Raw genomic sequence first — 16058 nt, 5'->3', positions numbered from 1 at the left:
GCACCACCACACCCGGCTAATTTTGTATTTTTTAAGTAAAGACAGGGTTTCACCATGTTGGTCAGGCTGGTCTTGAACTCCTGACTTCAAGTGACCCGCCTACCTCAGCCTCGTAAAGTGCTGGGATTACAGGCATGAGCTACCATGCCTGGCCAAGACCTGGACATTTCTAACTGTACCTCTGGTTATATTACTCCCTTCCATATTTGATGCCCTTCAGTGGTTACCCATGACCTACTAGATAGAATCTAAACTCTGGAGGATGACATACAATATTCGCCATGATCTGAACCCAGCCCACCTCTCTGTCTTCATCTCTCATCATTCCTCCACAGGCCTACTGAACATCAGTCACATAGCATGGTAATATGGTTGTTCCAAGGTATCTGCAGGGAACTGGCTCCAGGAACCCTGCAGATACCAAAATCGGTGCATATTCAACTCCCACAGTCAGCTCTGCGGAACCCACAGATACAAAAAGTTGGCCTTCCCTTTACAGGTTTCCAATCCTGCAAATCCTGTGTTTTCCATTCCTGCTTGATTGCTGATGTGGAACCCGCCCATGCAGAGGGCCGACTGTATTTATTGAAAAAATATGTGTATAAATGGACCATCACAGTTTAAACCCCAGTTGTTCAAGGGTCACCTGTAAACAGTTGCCTAAATGGACCACGATCTTTCTCATGCCTCCATGTCTTTGCACACACTGTTCCCCTTTTCAAGTAATCCATAGATCTCTAGATCTCACTGTCCTGATACTACAAATTAAGTTTGGATTTGTATGATTAATATACAGATTACAACGTTAAGCCCCCATATTGTGGACCATTCTTTCTGCATACTGTCATAGTCTGCCTTCAATAAGTCACCACTTCCCGTCTTGAAACTTTTTTTCAAAAAACCTTTTAGTTTAATTTTAAAAATTTCTGCAAACACTGTGGCGACTTGTGTAATTTTAATACATACAAAAGATGTATGATGTGTAATTTATGGAGCATAATTATTAAATAAACGTCCAGGAATCCATCATCTGTGTGTAAGAACTAGAACATTACTGATGCTTTTGAATCTACCTAAATTCCCCTTCCCTAAATTTTCCTCCCACACTTCCCCTAGAGCAATCTCCTATCCCGGATCTTATATTAATTATTCCCCCCACCCCACTCCACCCCCTTTTTTTTTTTATTATCTCCCTGTGTTGCTCAGGCTAGTCTCAAACTCCTGGGCTCAAGCGATCCTCCCGCCTCAGCCTCCCAAGTAGCTAGGACTACAGGTGCATGCCATATCACCCAGCTATTTTCCTTCTATACTTTAATACCTTTACGATATTATATATCTGCAAGTTTTTCTTATTTTTGAGCTTTATTTAAAAAGTTATCAAATTGTAGATATTATTTGGTGATTTGTGTTTTTCACATAACATTGTTTGAGACTTATGCACATGGCTGTAATTTATTCATCGTTCAGTGCTGTATAGTATTTCATTATGTGACTATACCACAATTTATTTAGCCATTTTCTTATCAAAGAATATCCTCTTGCCAACCTTTGAAGTCTGCATGCAGACTAGGAATAGAAAATCCTTAGCATGTTCTAAATCACTTTCTCCTTTGTGCCATGTCTCTATTTTTAACAATTAGTATATTCAAATGCAAGGATTGGCAATTTTTTTTCTCTGTTAAAGAACTAGTAGGAACCATTTTAGACTCTGTGGGCCATATGGTCTCTGTCAAAACTCTAAACTCTGCTGTTTTAGCATAAAAGCAGCCACAGAAAATACATAGACAAATAAATATTGCAATGTTCCAATAAAACTTTATTTACAAAAACAGGTAAAGGGCAGGGTTTGGTCCATGGGCTGTAGTTTCCAAACCCTGCTGTAGTTCATCTGAATTTCTGTAGTGTTGCCCAGTATTGTGGTTCTTATTATCAAGTCTGCCCTTGTCTTACTTTGCAAGTGTCAAACCCTATTCTCCCCCTTTGTGATTCTCACCTCCTATATCTAAGAGTGAGCTTGACTTGTAAATCCAATTCCTGAACCAGTGTGGCTCAAGGCAAGAAGTGTTATCTGTAGCCACAGCTCCAACAGCAAGTAGCGTATATGAGTAAGATTTGGTACTAAGAGGCCTAAGATTGCTGTACCAGACTTGAGATTGGGATGCTGCCTTCACTTCCTTCATTAGCTCTTCAGAGTTTCTGGTTAGGACTGAAGTTACACTTTAATAACTAGTCTCCTTGCAATGTCCTGAATGTGCCTTACTCTCTCTTCCTTTAGGATTTAAATGTGCTTCCTATCTTCCTTCTTTATGCCCCCTGCTCCCTTTCACTCCCTTTGCCTGGCTAATTCCCACTCACTCTCGGGGATTTAAATTGGATTTCTTTCTCTAGAAGCTATTATTAATTCCCTTCCTCCGCTGCACCCCACCTCACCCTCCTAGGCTGGGCCAGGTGTCCCACCTCTGCGTTCTCATAGCAGCCTTTGTCACTCTGTCTTGTAATTGTCTGCCTTACCCACCACATATATTACTTGGTAATAGAAACTTCCCTAAGGTGAGATAATTTAAAAGTTGGGCATTTAGGGATAGCTCTAAACCTACATTGCCAATTGAGAATGGAGGGCAAGGGTTGTCTTTGTATACTAAGAGAGTAGATCATAATGGGTCTGCCGGCAGGGTTCCTTCACTGTTTTCCTGGATTTGGCCAGGAGAAGCAGCCAGTTTCTACCTCTTGTGAAGATCAGCCACTGGCTGAGGGTCCAGCCAGAGAATAGACTGATTCTCTAGAACAAAATTGTCACCATATCCTTAAATGTGCATTGCCTGCTGTTTTGTCCTACCTGCTTGATCGTGGCCTGAACTGCATGCAAGCTTGGTCTCCTTTTGGGCATTTTGATTTGGCTTATCTCAATAAAGGAGTTATTTTCTTATTCTTCATTTCTTTATCTTGGTGAGTGGGGCTCTGAACGTCTTTTTCTAACATGTCTACTACTTGAGACTATTTTATGACAAGTCTCCTTACGAAATTATGTAAACTATGGGAAGTACTGTATTTGGAGTCAGTGAAGAACTGGACTTAGGTCTGTGTGCTTTGTGATTTTAGCAAATAATTTTAACCTCCTTTGCTGAGCCTATTTCTTATCTGTACAGTGGGGATGGTACTTGATCTATCTCACAGTGTGTTTATCAGGATAAAATAAGATTGTATGTGAAAGTGCTTTGAAAATTGAATTCAACTACAAATTGAATTTTGTGTTATTCTGTATTCCCTCATGGCATCTAGCACCATGCGTTGCTGAGAGTATTTGCTCAATACATTTTTGTTGAATGACCAAAGGAATTGGAGAGAGAAATAATGCTGCTGGTGGGAATAAAGGACATTTAGTAATAGAAGCAGGAAAAATACATGACTTGGTAATAGAAACTTCCCTAAAGTGAGTGATAATTTAAAAGTTGGGCATTTAGGGATAGCTCTAAACCTATATACCCAATGTCTGCTCTCTGCTTTGCTTATAAAAAATATTTAAATTTTCTTTCAGTATGATTTTGGCAGCTTAGATAAGCTGTCAAACTTGATTAGGTTTTAAATATACAGTCATCAAAAAGCAGGATTGGCCCTAGGCAATACTGTGAGGTCAGCAAAATGTACTCAAAAATCTTTCCTTCCTGGTTGGTAACCTCACCTCTCACCACTCCCTAATGCAGTGGCTTCTCCTAGTTCTGTTTACCTCCAGGCTCTTAGGACTTTCCTATTAGCCTTTTTCCTCCAAGAGGCATTCACCTTAAAGGGTTAGGAACTAAGTCTCCTTGGCTAATTTGCACTTTAAAAAAGGATCCTAGAGAAGGAGGCAATGTGTTATCCAAATGAGTGAATAAATAATCATGAAATTTCAGGCATTAAAGGGGATACAAGGGCTTATCAGTCCCATTCAAATCACAAGACATACTTATTTCACCTACAACTATGGTTTCCCAAACTTGGAGGTATGTAGAATTACCTGGAGAGCTGCTTTTTTTTTTTTTTCTTCAGAGTCTTACTTTGTCACCCAGGCTGGAGTGCATTGGCACCATCATAGCTCACTGCAGCTGGAACTCCTGGGCTCAAGCAATCCTCCCATCTCAGCATCCCAAAGTGCTGGGACTACAGGCATGTGCCACCACATGCAGCTAATTTTTTATTTTTATTTTTTGATAGAGACAGGGTCTTGCTTTGTTGACCAGGCTGGTCTTGAACTCCTGGCTTCAAGCAATCCTCCTGCCTCGGCCTCCCAAAGTGCTGGGATTACAGGCACAGGCATGAGCCACCGCATCTGGCCAAGAGCTTCTTAAAAATACTGATAATTGAGGTCCTCCTCACAGAGATTCTGATTGAATTGCACTGACTAGGTTTGGACCTGAGTAAAGATTAAAAAACAACAACAAAAAAAACTCCCAAGTCATTCTATTGTACAGTGAGTTGGGAACCCCGGATTTAAATCTAAATTGGCACTGGGTGCAGTGGCTCATGCCTGTAATCCCACCACTTTGGGAGGCCGAGGTGGGCAGATCACCTGAGGTCAGGAGTTCAAGACCAGCCTGGCCAACATGGCGAAACCCCATTTCTACTAAAAATACCAAAAAATTTAGCTGGGTATGGTGGCGCACACCTGTAATGCCAGCTACTTGGGAGGCCAAGGCAGGAGAATCACTTGAACCTGGGAGATGGAGATTGCAGTGAGCCAACATCACGCCACTGCACTCCAGCCTGGGTGACAGAGCCAGACTCTGTCTCAAAAAAAAAAAAAAAAATCTAAATTGGCCTTGTCTGTGAGAAAAAGAAAAGCTGAATGCCATTAGATCAAACATTGAGCAGGGTGGGGTTGGAGGGACTTTGAGAGACATCGATAAAGTAAACAGAATGTTAAAAATAGGCCCATGCCATGGCACATCAGCTTGCCAAATATATATATATATAGGCCCAGCAACTCCATAAGCAAGTCCTTGGCAGCACCCAAGGGAGAAGTCATCTGTGGCTGGTCTGGCTCCCCACTCCCAAACCCTCAGGGAAAACAGCCTATCTCTAACTTTTAGTCCTTAAATCTGCTTTCCAGATGGTTCACAGGTATGACAGATAAAATCTCTGAGCTAAGGAACGAAGTGCTTGAATGGTTGATGTACTAAGTCAGTAACTTCAGGTGATGTAAGATAAACAATTTTGTTAAAAATATGAAATTTGGCTGGGCGCGGTGGCTCACACCTGTAATCCCAGCACTTTGGGAAGCTGAGGCGGGCAGATCACCTGAGGTTGGGAGTTTGAGACCAGCCTGGCCAACATAGAGAAACCCCGTCTCTACTAAAAATACAAAATTAACCAGGCGTGGTGCTGCATGCCTGTAATCCCAGCTACTTGGGAGGCTTGAGGCAGAAGAATCACTTGAACCTGGGAGGTGGAGGTTGCGGTGAGCCGAGGTAGTGCCATTGCACTCTAGCCTGGGCAACAAGAGCAAAATTCCATCTCAAAAAAAAAACCCAAATATATATATATAAATATATATATATACCTATACACACACACACATACATATGAAATCTATTTACATTTTACTTAGCACATAGGTTCAGCACATGTTATTACTTTCCTTGCTTTTATATAGCAATCTCAGGATGGGAAACGGATGAATTCATATTGTGTAGTTGGATTATTTTTGCTTGAGCTTTGGCCTCCTCAGCAGCCCATTGGTGTTGATAGCATAACAAAGCCCTTATTATGATACAATCTTTACTATCTCAGCATTGCTTAGTTTGCCTTCTCTGTACTTTCCTACTTCAAAGATGATCCTTCAGAAAAGTGGATGAAGAAAATGGACTGCCTTTTACCTAGCAGTTTTTTTGTTTTTTTGTTTTTTTGTTTTTTTGCACTCTGTCACCTAGGCTGGAGTGCAGTGGTGCAATCTCGGCTGACTGCAACCTCTGCCTCCCGGGTTCAAACACTTCTCCTGCTTCAGCCTCCCAAGTAACTGGGACCACAGATGTGCACCACCACGCCTGACTAATTTTTGTATTTTTAGTAGAGACGGGGTATCGCCATGTTGCCCAGGCTGGTCTCAAACTCCTGGCCAAGTGATCCACCCACCCTGGCCTCCCAAAGTGCTGGGATTACAGGTGTGAACCACTGTGCCTAGCCGTTTTTTCTGTTTTGTTTTGGTTTTTGCTTTTTTTTTTTTTTAATGCATCTCAGAAACATCTTCAGATTCCCCTGGGCAAGCAGTCTCTCCCATTCCTAAGGAAAATCCCACCCATTGGATAGGAAGGCTTCCAGGAGTGTCTGTCTAGCGGCAAGCCACTGGTATATCTGGAGAGGACCTAAAGCACCCCAGATGGCTATAACTGTATGGCGTCCTACATTACACATCTTGATTCCCCAAGCACCCTGGGGAATCCCTGTGATCAAAAAGGGGAAATGGGTTACACTTTGCCTTTTTAGGGAGATGTCCACAGAAATAAAGGAATTGACATTATAAAAGCTAGCTCCCTGTCTTTGTTTGTATTTCTTCCTATACACATATACTTACCTTTATAAACAGCTTGGTTAAAAGGCGGCCAATAATAACTACACCTCATGTGGCAAAATTGTAAAGTTTAATTAATGTTTCTAAGGTATGAGTTGAACTCACAAGATGAAAGATCCTAAATATGGAATATGTGCTAAGTGCCCAGTCTGGTTTAGTCTGATAATGGCTATAATTGTATGGTGTCCTACATTACACATCTTGATTAGTGTGGCTCCCGTGAATTCAACCTTGAAAATGTATTTTAATGTTGAGAATGTGTTTAACGTTGCTTGGCAAACATTTGGGTGTACAGAATACATGCTTATGTTCTTCAACTAGCCTCAATTATTTGGTTCTTGATGTAAAAGATATTTTACAAACCAACTTGGGAGGTTTTTGTTTTTTTTGAGACAGAGTCTTGCTCTGTTGCCCAGGCAGGAGTACAGTGGCACAATCTCGGCTCACTGCAACCTCCACCTCCTGAGTTCAAGCGATTCTCCTGCCTTATCCTCCCAAGTAGCTGGGATTACAGGCACCCTCCAACGTGCCCGGATAATTTTTGTGTTTTTAGTAGAGATGGGGTTTCACCATGTTGGCCAGGCTGGTCTTGAACCCCTGACCTCAGGTGATCTGCCCACCTCAGCCTCCCAAAGTTTTGGGATTACAAGCCTGAGCCACCTAGCCTTGTTTTTTTTTTTTGTTTGTTTGTTTTTTATAACAAGGTCTCACTCAGTCGCCCAGGCTGGAGTGCAGTGGTGTGAGCTTGGCTCACTGCAACCTCTGCCACAGGTTCAAGGGATTCTTTTGCCTCAGCCATTTGAGTAGCTGGGATTACAGGCGAACACCACCATGTCCGGCCCATTTTTGTATTTTTAGTGGAAATGGAGTTTCACTATATTGGCCAGGCTGGTTTGGAACTCCTGGTCTCATGTGATCCACCCACGTTGGCCTCCCAAAGTGCTGGGATTACAGGCATGAGCCACCATGCGTGGCCAGATCTGTGCTTTTTAAAACCAACATATAACTCAGAAGACTGAAGGGCTTAGATAACCATGTGAGATACGGAACTATTATTACTAGAATGTAGTTAAATATTAACAGGACTCAGCTATCATTTAGGTGAGTAGAAAAGTTTATCTTTGTATGGCAAAAGCAGCTTTCTCTTATCTTTATGTCCATTCCCTTTCAGTTACACTAATATTTGTAATTTTTTAAATGGCTAGCACTTCATATACCCTCCTAAAGATTTTAACTACATGAATTAGAACAACCTTGTTATTAAATCCTGAAAATGAGTCAGTTAATCCTCCCTTATAAAGACACAACATTATTTTATTCACATGCAATGAAATACTCAATTCAATAAGCATTTACCCTGCATTTACAGTGGTTCAGCATTTTGTGAACTGTGAGACACGATAAAGGAAAGCTCAATGTTTAAGGCGTCTTTCCTGGCCTTAAGAGTTTACTGTTTCTGTTTGGGCAGCAAGAACTATATGGTAGGCCCAGCACTTTGGGAGGCTGAGGCAGGCGGATCACTTGAGGCCAGGAGTTCGAGACCAGCCTGGCCAACATGGCAAAACCCTGACTCTACTAAAAATACAAAAAAAAATTAGCAGGCGTAGTGATACACGCCTGTAGTCTCAGGTACTCAAAGAGGCTGACGCACAAGAATCGCTTGAACCCGGGAGGCAGAGGTTGCAGTGAGCCAAGATTACACCACTGCACACCAGCCTGGGCGACACAGCAAGATTCTGTCTTCAAAACAAAACAAAACGAAAAAAACTATGTGGTATATTCAAAACAGATAGGAGTGCTTCCATCTGTCTCCTTTCAGGCCCCTATCTCCCTTCTCAGGGGTTCTAAGTTCCATTAGAGCCTTGCTTTCAGCAGGCTGTCATCAAATAGCAATGATATTGTCTAATAATGCCAAAGGTTGATTTGCATTTTAATCAGGGACTTTTCAAGACACAAAAACAAGTGGGCCTGTTTAAACAAAGTTAGAAAGTTGATTTATTTGCAGGGTTCTGATTCATCTATCGCAAGGTATACCATACAAGCTGCTTTTACTCCACTCACAATCCTGTCACCCTTGGTTTGTAAAAGCTCTGCTTGCTGGATTGTCTCCCTACTATCTATGATCACCTACAGAGTAGACTCCAAATTCTTGGCTTGGTGTGCCAGGCACTTTTGAGCCTCATCTTCCTTACTCCCAGCCAGACATCCTACTTCCCAGCCTCACTGCACTTTCCATGTTTCCATAAACAGGCCAGGCCCTTTCACTCCTTGCTTTGCCCTTGTTTCCATTCCCCAGAATGCCTTTCATCCTGTTCCCTCTTGTCTTTTTGGCAACTCCCACTTTGAGACACAGCATAAACATAATCTCTGTAGAACTCTTCCTATTCCAGATTTCTCCCAAATTTCTTGTTTTGCCTCTTCTGACAGCACTTTGTATATGTGTCATAATATTGTTATGGAAATTAGTTTTGAAACTATCTTCCCCTACTGGCTTCTCAAGGGCAGAGACCTTGCATAGTCTTACCATACATGCTAACTGAATGCTTTTGCAGTTAGAATGATCAACAGGTTGGCAAATTTAGTTTTTGATATTGTGTTACCTCCCTCTGAGAATGCCCCAAGGTTAAGTAAAAACTCCCAACAGGGAATTTACAAGGTTTGTTGTTGCTAATTTAACCAAATTTAAAGATTTTTAAAATCAGTATTCAACTGTAAAGCGTGGGCTCATGAAAGACATTAGTAGAAAACACTGACTTTTGCCGATATTGTTCTAAAATGTCTCCTTTGGGACAGCACGTAAACTGAGATTTGGCAAAAGAAGGAAGTGGGTCTTAGCTTTGTTTGGTTTATAAATTACTGAGTTAAGGACTGATAGAGCGGGGGTTAGGACGGTCCTGGGCATAGTGCTGGGTGGGTGAGGGGTTAGTTACCTATTTCTTCGCCTTAGAATACACCCTTAATTTGGCCAGCCAGCTTAGAAAATGCTCCTGGTAGTAAGATAAAAGGATTTACAGCTACATGAAAGAAAAAGGCATCAAAATTCAAGCCTTATTCAGCCTTGGGTCTGTGGTGCCCTGAGATACAACAGAAACAATTTATAGCGGCACCGAATCAAAAAGTCCTTTTCTTCCTATCTTAGCTCGTTTTCTCCTCCTTTCCTATCTTAACATCGAGACATTCCTCTCCAGCAGCGGGCATAATGGCATGATTATGTTTTCCTCTATTTAGGGTTACTCCCCTAGCCTTGCAACCACTCCTTATTCTTTTATCTCTTTCAAAGTTCCTATTCTCCCGGACCCTTACGTTTTATTCCGTCCCTCCCTCTCTCCTCCTCTTCCTCCTCTTCCTCCTCCTCCGTTTTCCCAGCTAGCTCACTCCGCCCCTCGCCGTCACTACCTTCCCTCCCCCGAGGCTCCTTCCCGCTCCTCCCGCCACCCCCCCACCCCCTCGCCTTCAGAAAGCTCCAATCAGGAGCTCCGAAGGTGTCTCGAAGGCCCGCCCCCTCCTCCTATCCACTTTTCTTCCCCCCAGTTTCTCCCTCCCCCCTTCCCCCCCCCACTCAAGTCCTGCGGACCTGGGGGCTTCGGGATCTGGGCGCTATGAAAAGTGTCTGCCCAGTCACTTCCGGTAAGGGCGCTGCGGCGCGGAGCTTCCCGCGGGACCGTTAAGAAGGGAGTGGGAGTTCCCGGTGGGCCAGGGAAGGAAGGCGCTGCCAGGAAAGGGGAGCGCGAAGGGGAGCGGGAGCAGGAGCGAACTAGCGCGAGCGTCTGGGGCACTTTAGCCGCCCCTTTCCAGCCGCCCCCTCACGCGCGAGCTCCCCCGCCCCCCGGGCGGCTGCAGCGCTTCCCTCACCCCCACTCCCTGAGGTTGACACCGCCCCTCCCTCGGCGCCGCGTGACCGGAAATGGCGCCATCTTTAGCCTCTTGTGCTATTGACAATAACAAGCCCTGGTTCTTTCCCCCTCCCCCTTTCCCCCAACCACAGCTTCTCCCCTCCCAGGGAGAGGGAGAAAAGGAGGAGGAGCTGCAGCCTCACAGACTCGCTGAGTCGCTCCTGCAGAAAGGGGGGGAGAGAGATCGAAAAGCAGGGGAGGGGGACGGCACGGCCGTTTACCTGTCTGCCTCCTCATTCGCTCTCCCCCCTCGTTCTGCTCACTCCTGGTGTCAGCCTATCCGCCTTCCCAAACCCTCCCATTCCCCCGGTGTAGCCCCCCCTCCTTCACTTTCCTTCTCGTCCTCTGTGTTTCTCCTCTCTTCTTTCTTCCCTTCCCCCTCTAGCATTGCCACCTTCTCTCCTACACGCACGCAGGCATATAAACGTAGCTTTTTGATGCTCCTCTGCCTGTTGACCCCGCTATTTTCATGTTTCCAACAGGTTTTTCTTCCCCCAGTCCCTCAGCTGCTGCTGCTGCTCAGGAGGTCAGATCTGCCACTGATGGTAATACCAGCACCACTCCGCCCACCTCTGCCAAGAAGAGAAAGTTAAACAGCAGCAGCAGTAGCAGCAGTAACAGTAGTAACGAGAGAGAAGACTTTGATTCCACCTCTTCCTCCTCTTCCACTCCTCCTTTACAACCCAGGGATTCGGCATCCCCTTCAACCTCGTCCTTCTGCCTGGGGGTTTCAGTGGCTGCTTCCAGCCACGTACCGATACAGAAGAAGCTGCGTTTTGAAGACACCCTGGAGTTTGTAGGGTTTGATGCGAAGATGGCTGAGGAATCCTCCTCCTCCTCCTCCTCATCTTCACCAACTGCTGCAACATCTCAGCAGCAGCAACTTAAAAATAAGAGTATATTAATCTCTTCTGTGGCTTCGGTGCATCATGCAAACGGCCTAGCCAAATCTTCTACCACCGTCTCTAGCTTTGCTAACAGCAAGCCTGGCTCTGCTAAGAAGTTAGTGATCAAGAACTTTAAAGGTAACCAAGACCAAAATCCATAATCACCTAATAAGGATTTGACACTCGAGGGGTCACGTGCTGTATTTATGTTAATATATTAAACAGTTTGGAGGTGGCCTAATGTTTTATGCATAATCAATGAGGTGGAGGGGAGGTCCTTTTTTGGTGGAGGGTTCATTTTCCGGGGGTGGTTAGGATCCTTGTGCTGAAGCATACACCGGGGTGTTTCTATGCAGTATTTTGAGGTCTTTTTCAACCTATTGTATTTAATCTGTTATTCCCTATAACACTGACAATCGGTATGATTGATCCGGATTTTACAGGTGAGAAATTTGTATTCTAAAGAGGTTTATTTATTTCAGGTGCATAGCGAGCCTTGGCACTGCTGGGATTTTTATTTTTATGCTTCAGTAGGCCACATTATCCAGTGCCTAGAAATGCAGGTAGCAATAGTGATCTTTTTATGCTCAAATAAGATTTATAATTAGATTTATACTGTATTCATGAAACTCATTTGGAAGCAGTATTTGAAGAAAAATTTATTTTCTCTGCATTTCTTTCCAAAGGTAGGGTTTGAAAGTGAAAAACATTGTGTATACACAGTAGTAGCTCTGTGTACCACTAGTCTAAAGATAGGAACAATTACTACATCTATTTTTTCCATCACTAAAATGAATTTTAAAGTGTCGACCTGCAGCTTTTAGGAAAATTTGTTAAGACCGTGTTTGAGATATGTGAGGAGAGTATTATGAATACATTGATGCAAATATAAAATCAGCAATTTTTAAAAATGTATTTGAGCTGAATTAATTTTTATCTGTTGAATGTGTTTCTGTTTTTCTGACTTACTTTTTCAACACCCTTGACTGCCAGGTAATCAGTGCTACAGTGTTTATTAAACAGAGAAGTAAATGAATGAACTTAAGTAATATTTATGAGATAAGTGCTTTGTGGCTGAATATTAGTATTGAGAAGATTAGGTTCTCTATGCTTGTGTTTTTAACATTGTGTGGAAATCAGGAATATGCTCTATTTTGTCCCAAGCAGAGGGCTATGGTGTTGTCTATTTTTAACCCTTTCTTTTTTATATCACTACCTTCCCATACCCAGGCTCTCAGTTTCTGATTTAATAGTAGAGCTTTCTGAAGTCAATATGAATTGTAATTGACTAACGTTTTCATTATTTCACTTAAAAATATATGGATTTTATAGCTAAAGATTTTTAAATGAGTTATGATCCTGGTTGCATTTTCAAATTGGTTTCAGAGATTTTTTTCTCTCCCTCCTAAAATAAAAGCATATCATTAAGGCATTTGGATGTTCTAATTAAAACTTTTTTCCCCACACTCATTGCTAGTCAGTGAAGTTTAAAGCCTAGAGTAAGATGTTTCTTTCTATTCTGAAAATGCGACATGGTTTCTGGAGTCATTTCTTTCAATCTTTAAAAATTTCACTCTGCTCCTAAATGTAGTTTAAAACCTGAGTTGTTTCCGTTTCTATAGATGCTGCATAAATTTGGGGGTCAAACAGACCTGAATTAGAATCCCAGCTTTGCCATTGACTAGCTATGATGACCTTGGGCAAGCTTACTAAATGAGTTCCAGCCTCAGTTTCCTCGGTTGTAAAATAGATTCCTCAGGGTATTGTTGGGAAGATTAAGAGGCTTATAAAGTACCTTGCACATAGACAGTACTTTAAATCTCAGGTTAAAAATTCCTGTCGACTTAGGTTTTACACATGATGAAATAAGATCAGGATTGTTATTTTTTATGGTCATTCTTGAATTTTTATTTTTTTGAAGCAATACAATCAATAGGAGAAAAACCTCACCTTCAGTTTTAATAGGTGAGTCAAAATGACTTAAACAGTATTATGGCATTTCAAATTTTATTCTTTATATTAAGCTTAAATACAGTGGTTACTTTAATGATTAGGTGTAATAGTTATAAAGATCACAATTTACCCTAAAAATAGTAATGCTATTGTATTTTATGGATCTTGTGGTTACTATATCTGACATGGTATTCTGATACCAACCTTTTACATATCATCTAGATAAGCCTAAATTACCAGAAAACTACACAGATGAAACCTGGCAAAAACTGAAAGAAGCAGTGGAAGCTATTCAGAATAGTACTTCAATTAAGTACAATTTAGAAGAACTCTACCAGGTATGTATTAATATGCATAACCAGATTTGATTAACATAAATTGAGGTGGGATGTATATGGATTTTGCTTTCTGAAATAGGTTCTTAAGTAGACTTTTGGTTCCCTTCTAATTTTAGTTTCTCCATTAATTGATGAACTCTATAATTAGACCACATATTCTCACATAAACCATGGGTACAGTCATACCGGTATAAGTTGTGCTTATCTTTGACCCCTCTGATAAGGAATTACAGTTACGTGTACCTTGGTGTAATAGAAGTTCTACCTATAATGTAATCCTATAGCATGAATCCCAAAGATGATTTCTGGTGACATGTCATTCTATTGTGATAATTGTTTCTTAGTTGTGTTACCTACCCATAGGAAAGGCCTCAAGACATGCAGATATTATTCATATCCTTTATTCTACCTCCTTCTTAATAGTAGACTTTGCCATTTCTTTTTCTTGTTCTTTACATTTTTCTAATACCTGGGCTACAAGATGCACCTTAGCCCAGAAATGAGTAGCAGTTTGTAGTCCAGCAGCTTAGTCTGAGGTTCAGATTCTTTACTTAGCAAATGGGTCCCTACACTTAAAAGTAATGTTAAGGGCAGTTACTAAGGGCAATCTCTTGCTACCAAGAAATTTTTCCCTACTGTGTATTTGACACACAACCAATTCAAGAAGTTACTTTCAGTAGAGTGTCAGGGATTTGGTATTAAAAGATACTTCAGGCCGGGCACGGTGGCTCACACCTGTAATCCCAGCACTTTGGGAGGCCAAGGCTGGCAGATCACCTGAGGTCAGGAGTTCGAGACCAGCCTGACCAACATGGAGAAACCCCGTCTCTACTAAAAATACAAAATTAGCCAGGCATTGTGGTGCATGCCTGTAATCCCAGCTACTCAGGAGGCGGAGGCAGGAGAATCGCCTGAACCCAGGAGGTAGAGGTTGCGGTGAGCCAAGATCGCACCATTGCATTCCAGCCTGGGCAACAAGAGTGAAACTCCATCTTAAAAAAAAAAAAAAAAAAAAAAAGATACTTCAGAGTACAATAGCTTGAATTTTTGTATTGATGAGTACCTTGTAAGAAATTATGTTGGTTTGATTTATCAGTATTTGTATATTTTAGTTGCAGAGCTAGTATGGTGATGGGCAAATCCCGGATTAGGAGTCAGAAGATGAGTTTGGGATCTAGTTTTGACTGCTGTTACCCTCGTAATCTTGGGCCAGGTACTAAAGCCCTCTCAGTTTTTTTCCTGTTTTTCTAAGAGATATGGGTCTTGCTATGTTGCCCAGGCTGGTCTTGAACTCCAGGGCTACATCAGTCTTGTCACCTCAACCTCCCAAGGTGCTGAGATTACAGGCGTGAGCTACCAAACCCAGCCGTCACTCTCAATTTAAATTTCCTTCTCTCTAAAGTAGAGGAAATAATAATTTGCCCTACCTATCTCACAAGGTTGCTGATAAGAATCAAATAAGATATTTGTGGAAAACACCTCCAGGCACTATAATCTTATAAATATAAGATGATATCACGAGTCAAACTTTTTTACAAGCCACAGTATAGCTTCTTCACTTGTAGTATGTCAATTGAGATCACCAGTTTCTGTTGCTGTGAAAATTAGTCAGTACACGCAAAATGCTCAAATCAGTGCACAACACATAGTAATAATGCCATGTAACATTATAAGCATTGTAATGCTATGCAAATGTCAGCTAGTAGTTGTAGTACTAGGCTATTAAGAATAAGCCCATTTCATATGGCTTTTTTGGCATATTATATATGCGTCTCCTAAAATGTACAACAATAAAAGCCAAAATATGAAACTGACTTGGAAAGGCCTTAAGAGAGCATGTGGTCCAATATTTTTTCTTTGTGGTGTTCGTGACAGCCTGCAAAGGGGATTCATCTTGTATTATCTCATATAAGCATTATGGAAACCCTTTCTGGAGTACGTAGGGTAGTAGTTACTATCCCCACTTTTTTCTTTCTTTTTTTTTTTTTGAGATGGAGTCTTGCTATGTCACTCAGGCTGGAGTGCAGTGGCGTGATCTTGGCTCACTGCAACCCCCACCTCCCGGGCTCAAGTGATCTTGCCTCAGCTTCCCAAGTAGCTGGAATTACAGGCGCCTGCCACCACGCCCTGCTAGTTTTTGTATTTTTAGTAGAGACAGGGTTTCACCATGTTGGCTGGGCTGATCTCGAACTCCTGACCTCAAGTGATCCACCCACCTCCACCTCCCAGGGTGCTGAGATTACAGGTGTGAGCCACCGCGCCTGGCCTATCCCCACTTTATTGATGAGACTGAGTCTCAGAGAAGTTGAGTAACCTGCCCAGAGTCACATATTGGCAGAGCAGGGGCAACTCAAACTGAGGTGCTGGATTTCTAGTTCGTTGCACGTTTACCCCTGTACCACCTCACTACTATACCCTGGTACTTTGAAAACCACTGTAGTGC

General features: G+C 42.3%; 1 protein-coding gene across 2 annotated transcripts in view; it reads left to right on the top strand.

Moving 5' to 3' along the window:
* Positions 1-10005: 10005 nt before the first annotated feature.
* Positions 10006-16058, top strand: part of CUL4B (cullin 4B) — a 38956-nt gene continuing 32903 nt past the window's right edge. For both annotated transcript variants that reach the window (XM_030806888.1, XM_030806887.1), the window contains exons 1-3: positions 10006-10171; positions 10920-11462; positions 13500-13615. In XM_030806888.1, the coding sequence (XP_030662748.1) occupies positions 10144-10171; positions 10920-11462; positions 13500-13615 (687 nt within the window). In that variant the 5' untranslated portion in view covers positions 10006-10143. The remainder of the gene's footprint in view (positions 10172-10919; positions 11463-13499; positions 13616-16058) is intronic.

This window comes from Nomascus leucogenys, chromosome X (genome assembly GCF_006542625.1).
Source record: "Nomascus leucogenys isolate Asia chromosome X, Asia_NLE_v1, whole genome shotgun sequence".
In the NCBI taxonomy this organism is placed as follows: domain Eukaryota; kingdom Metazoa; phylum Chordata; class Mammalia; order Primates; family Hylobatidae; genus Nomascus; species Nomascus leucogenys.
Note: the sequence above shows the minus strand (reverse complement) of the source record. Positions and strands in the feature narration are given on the sequence as shown.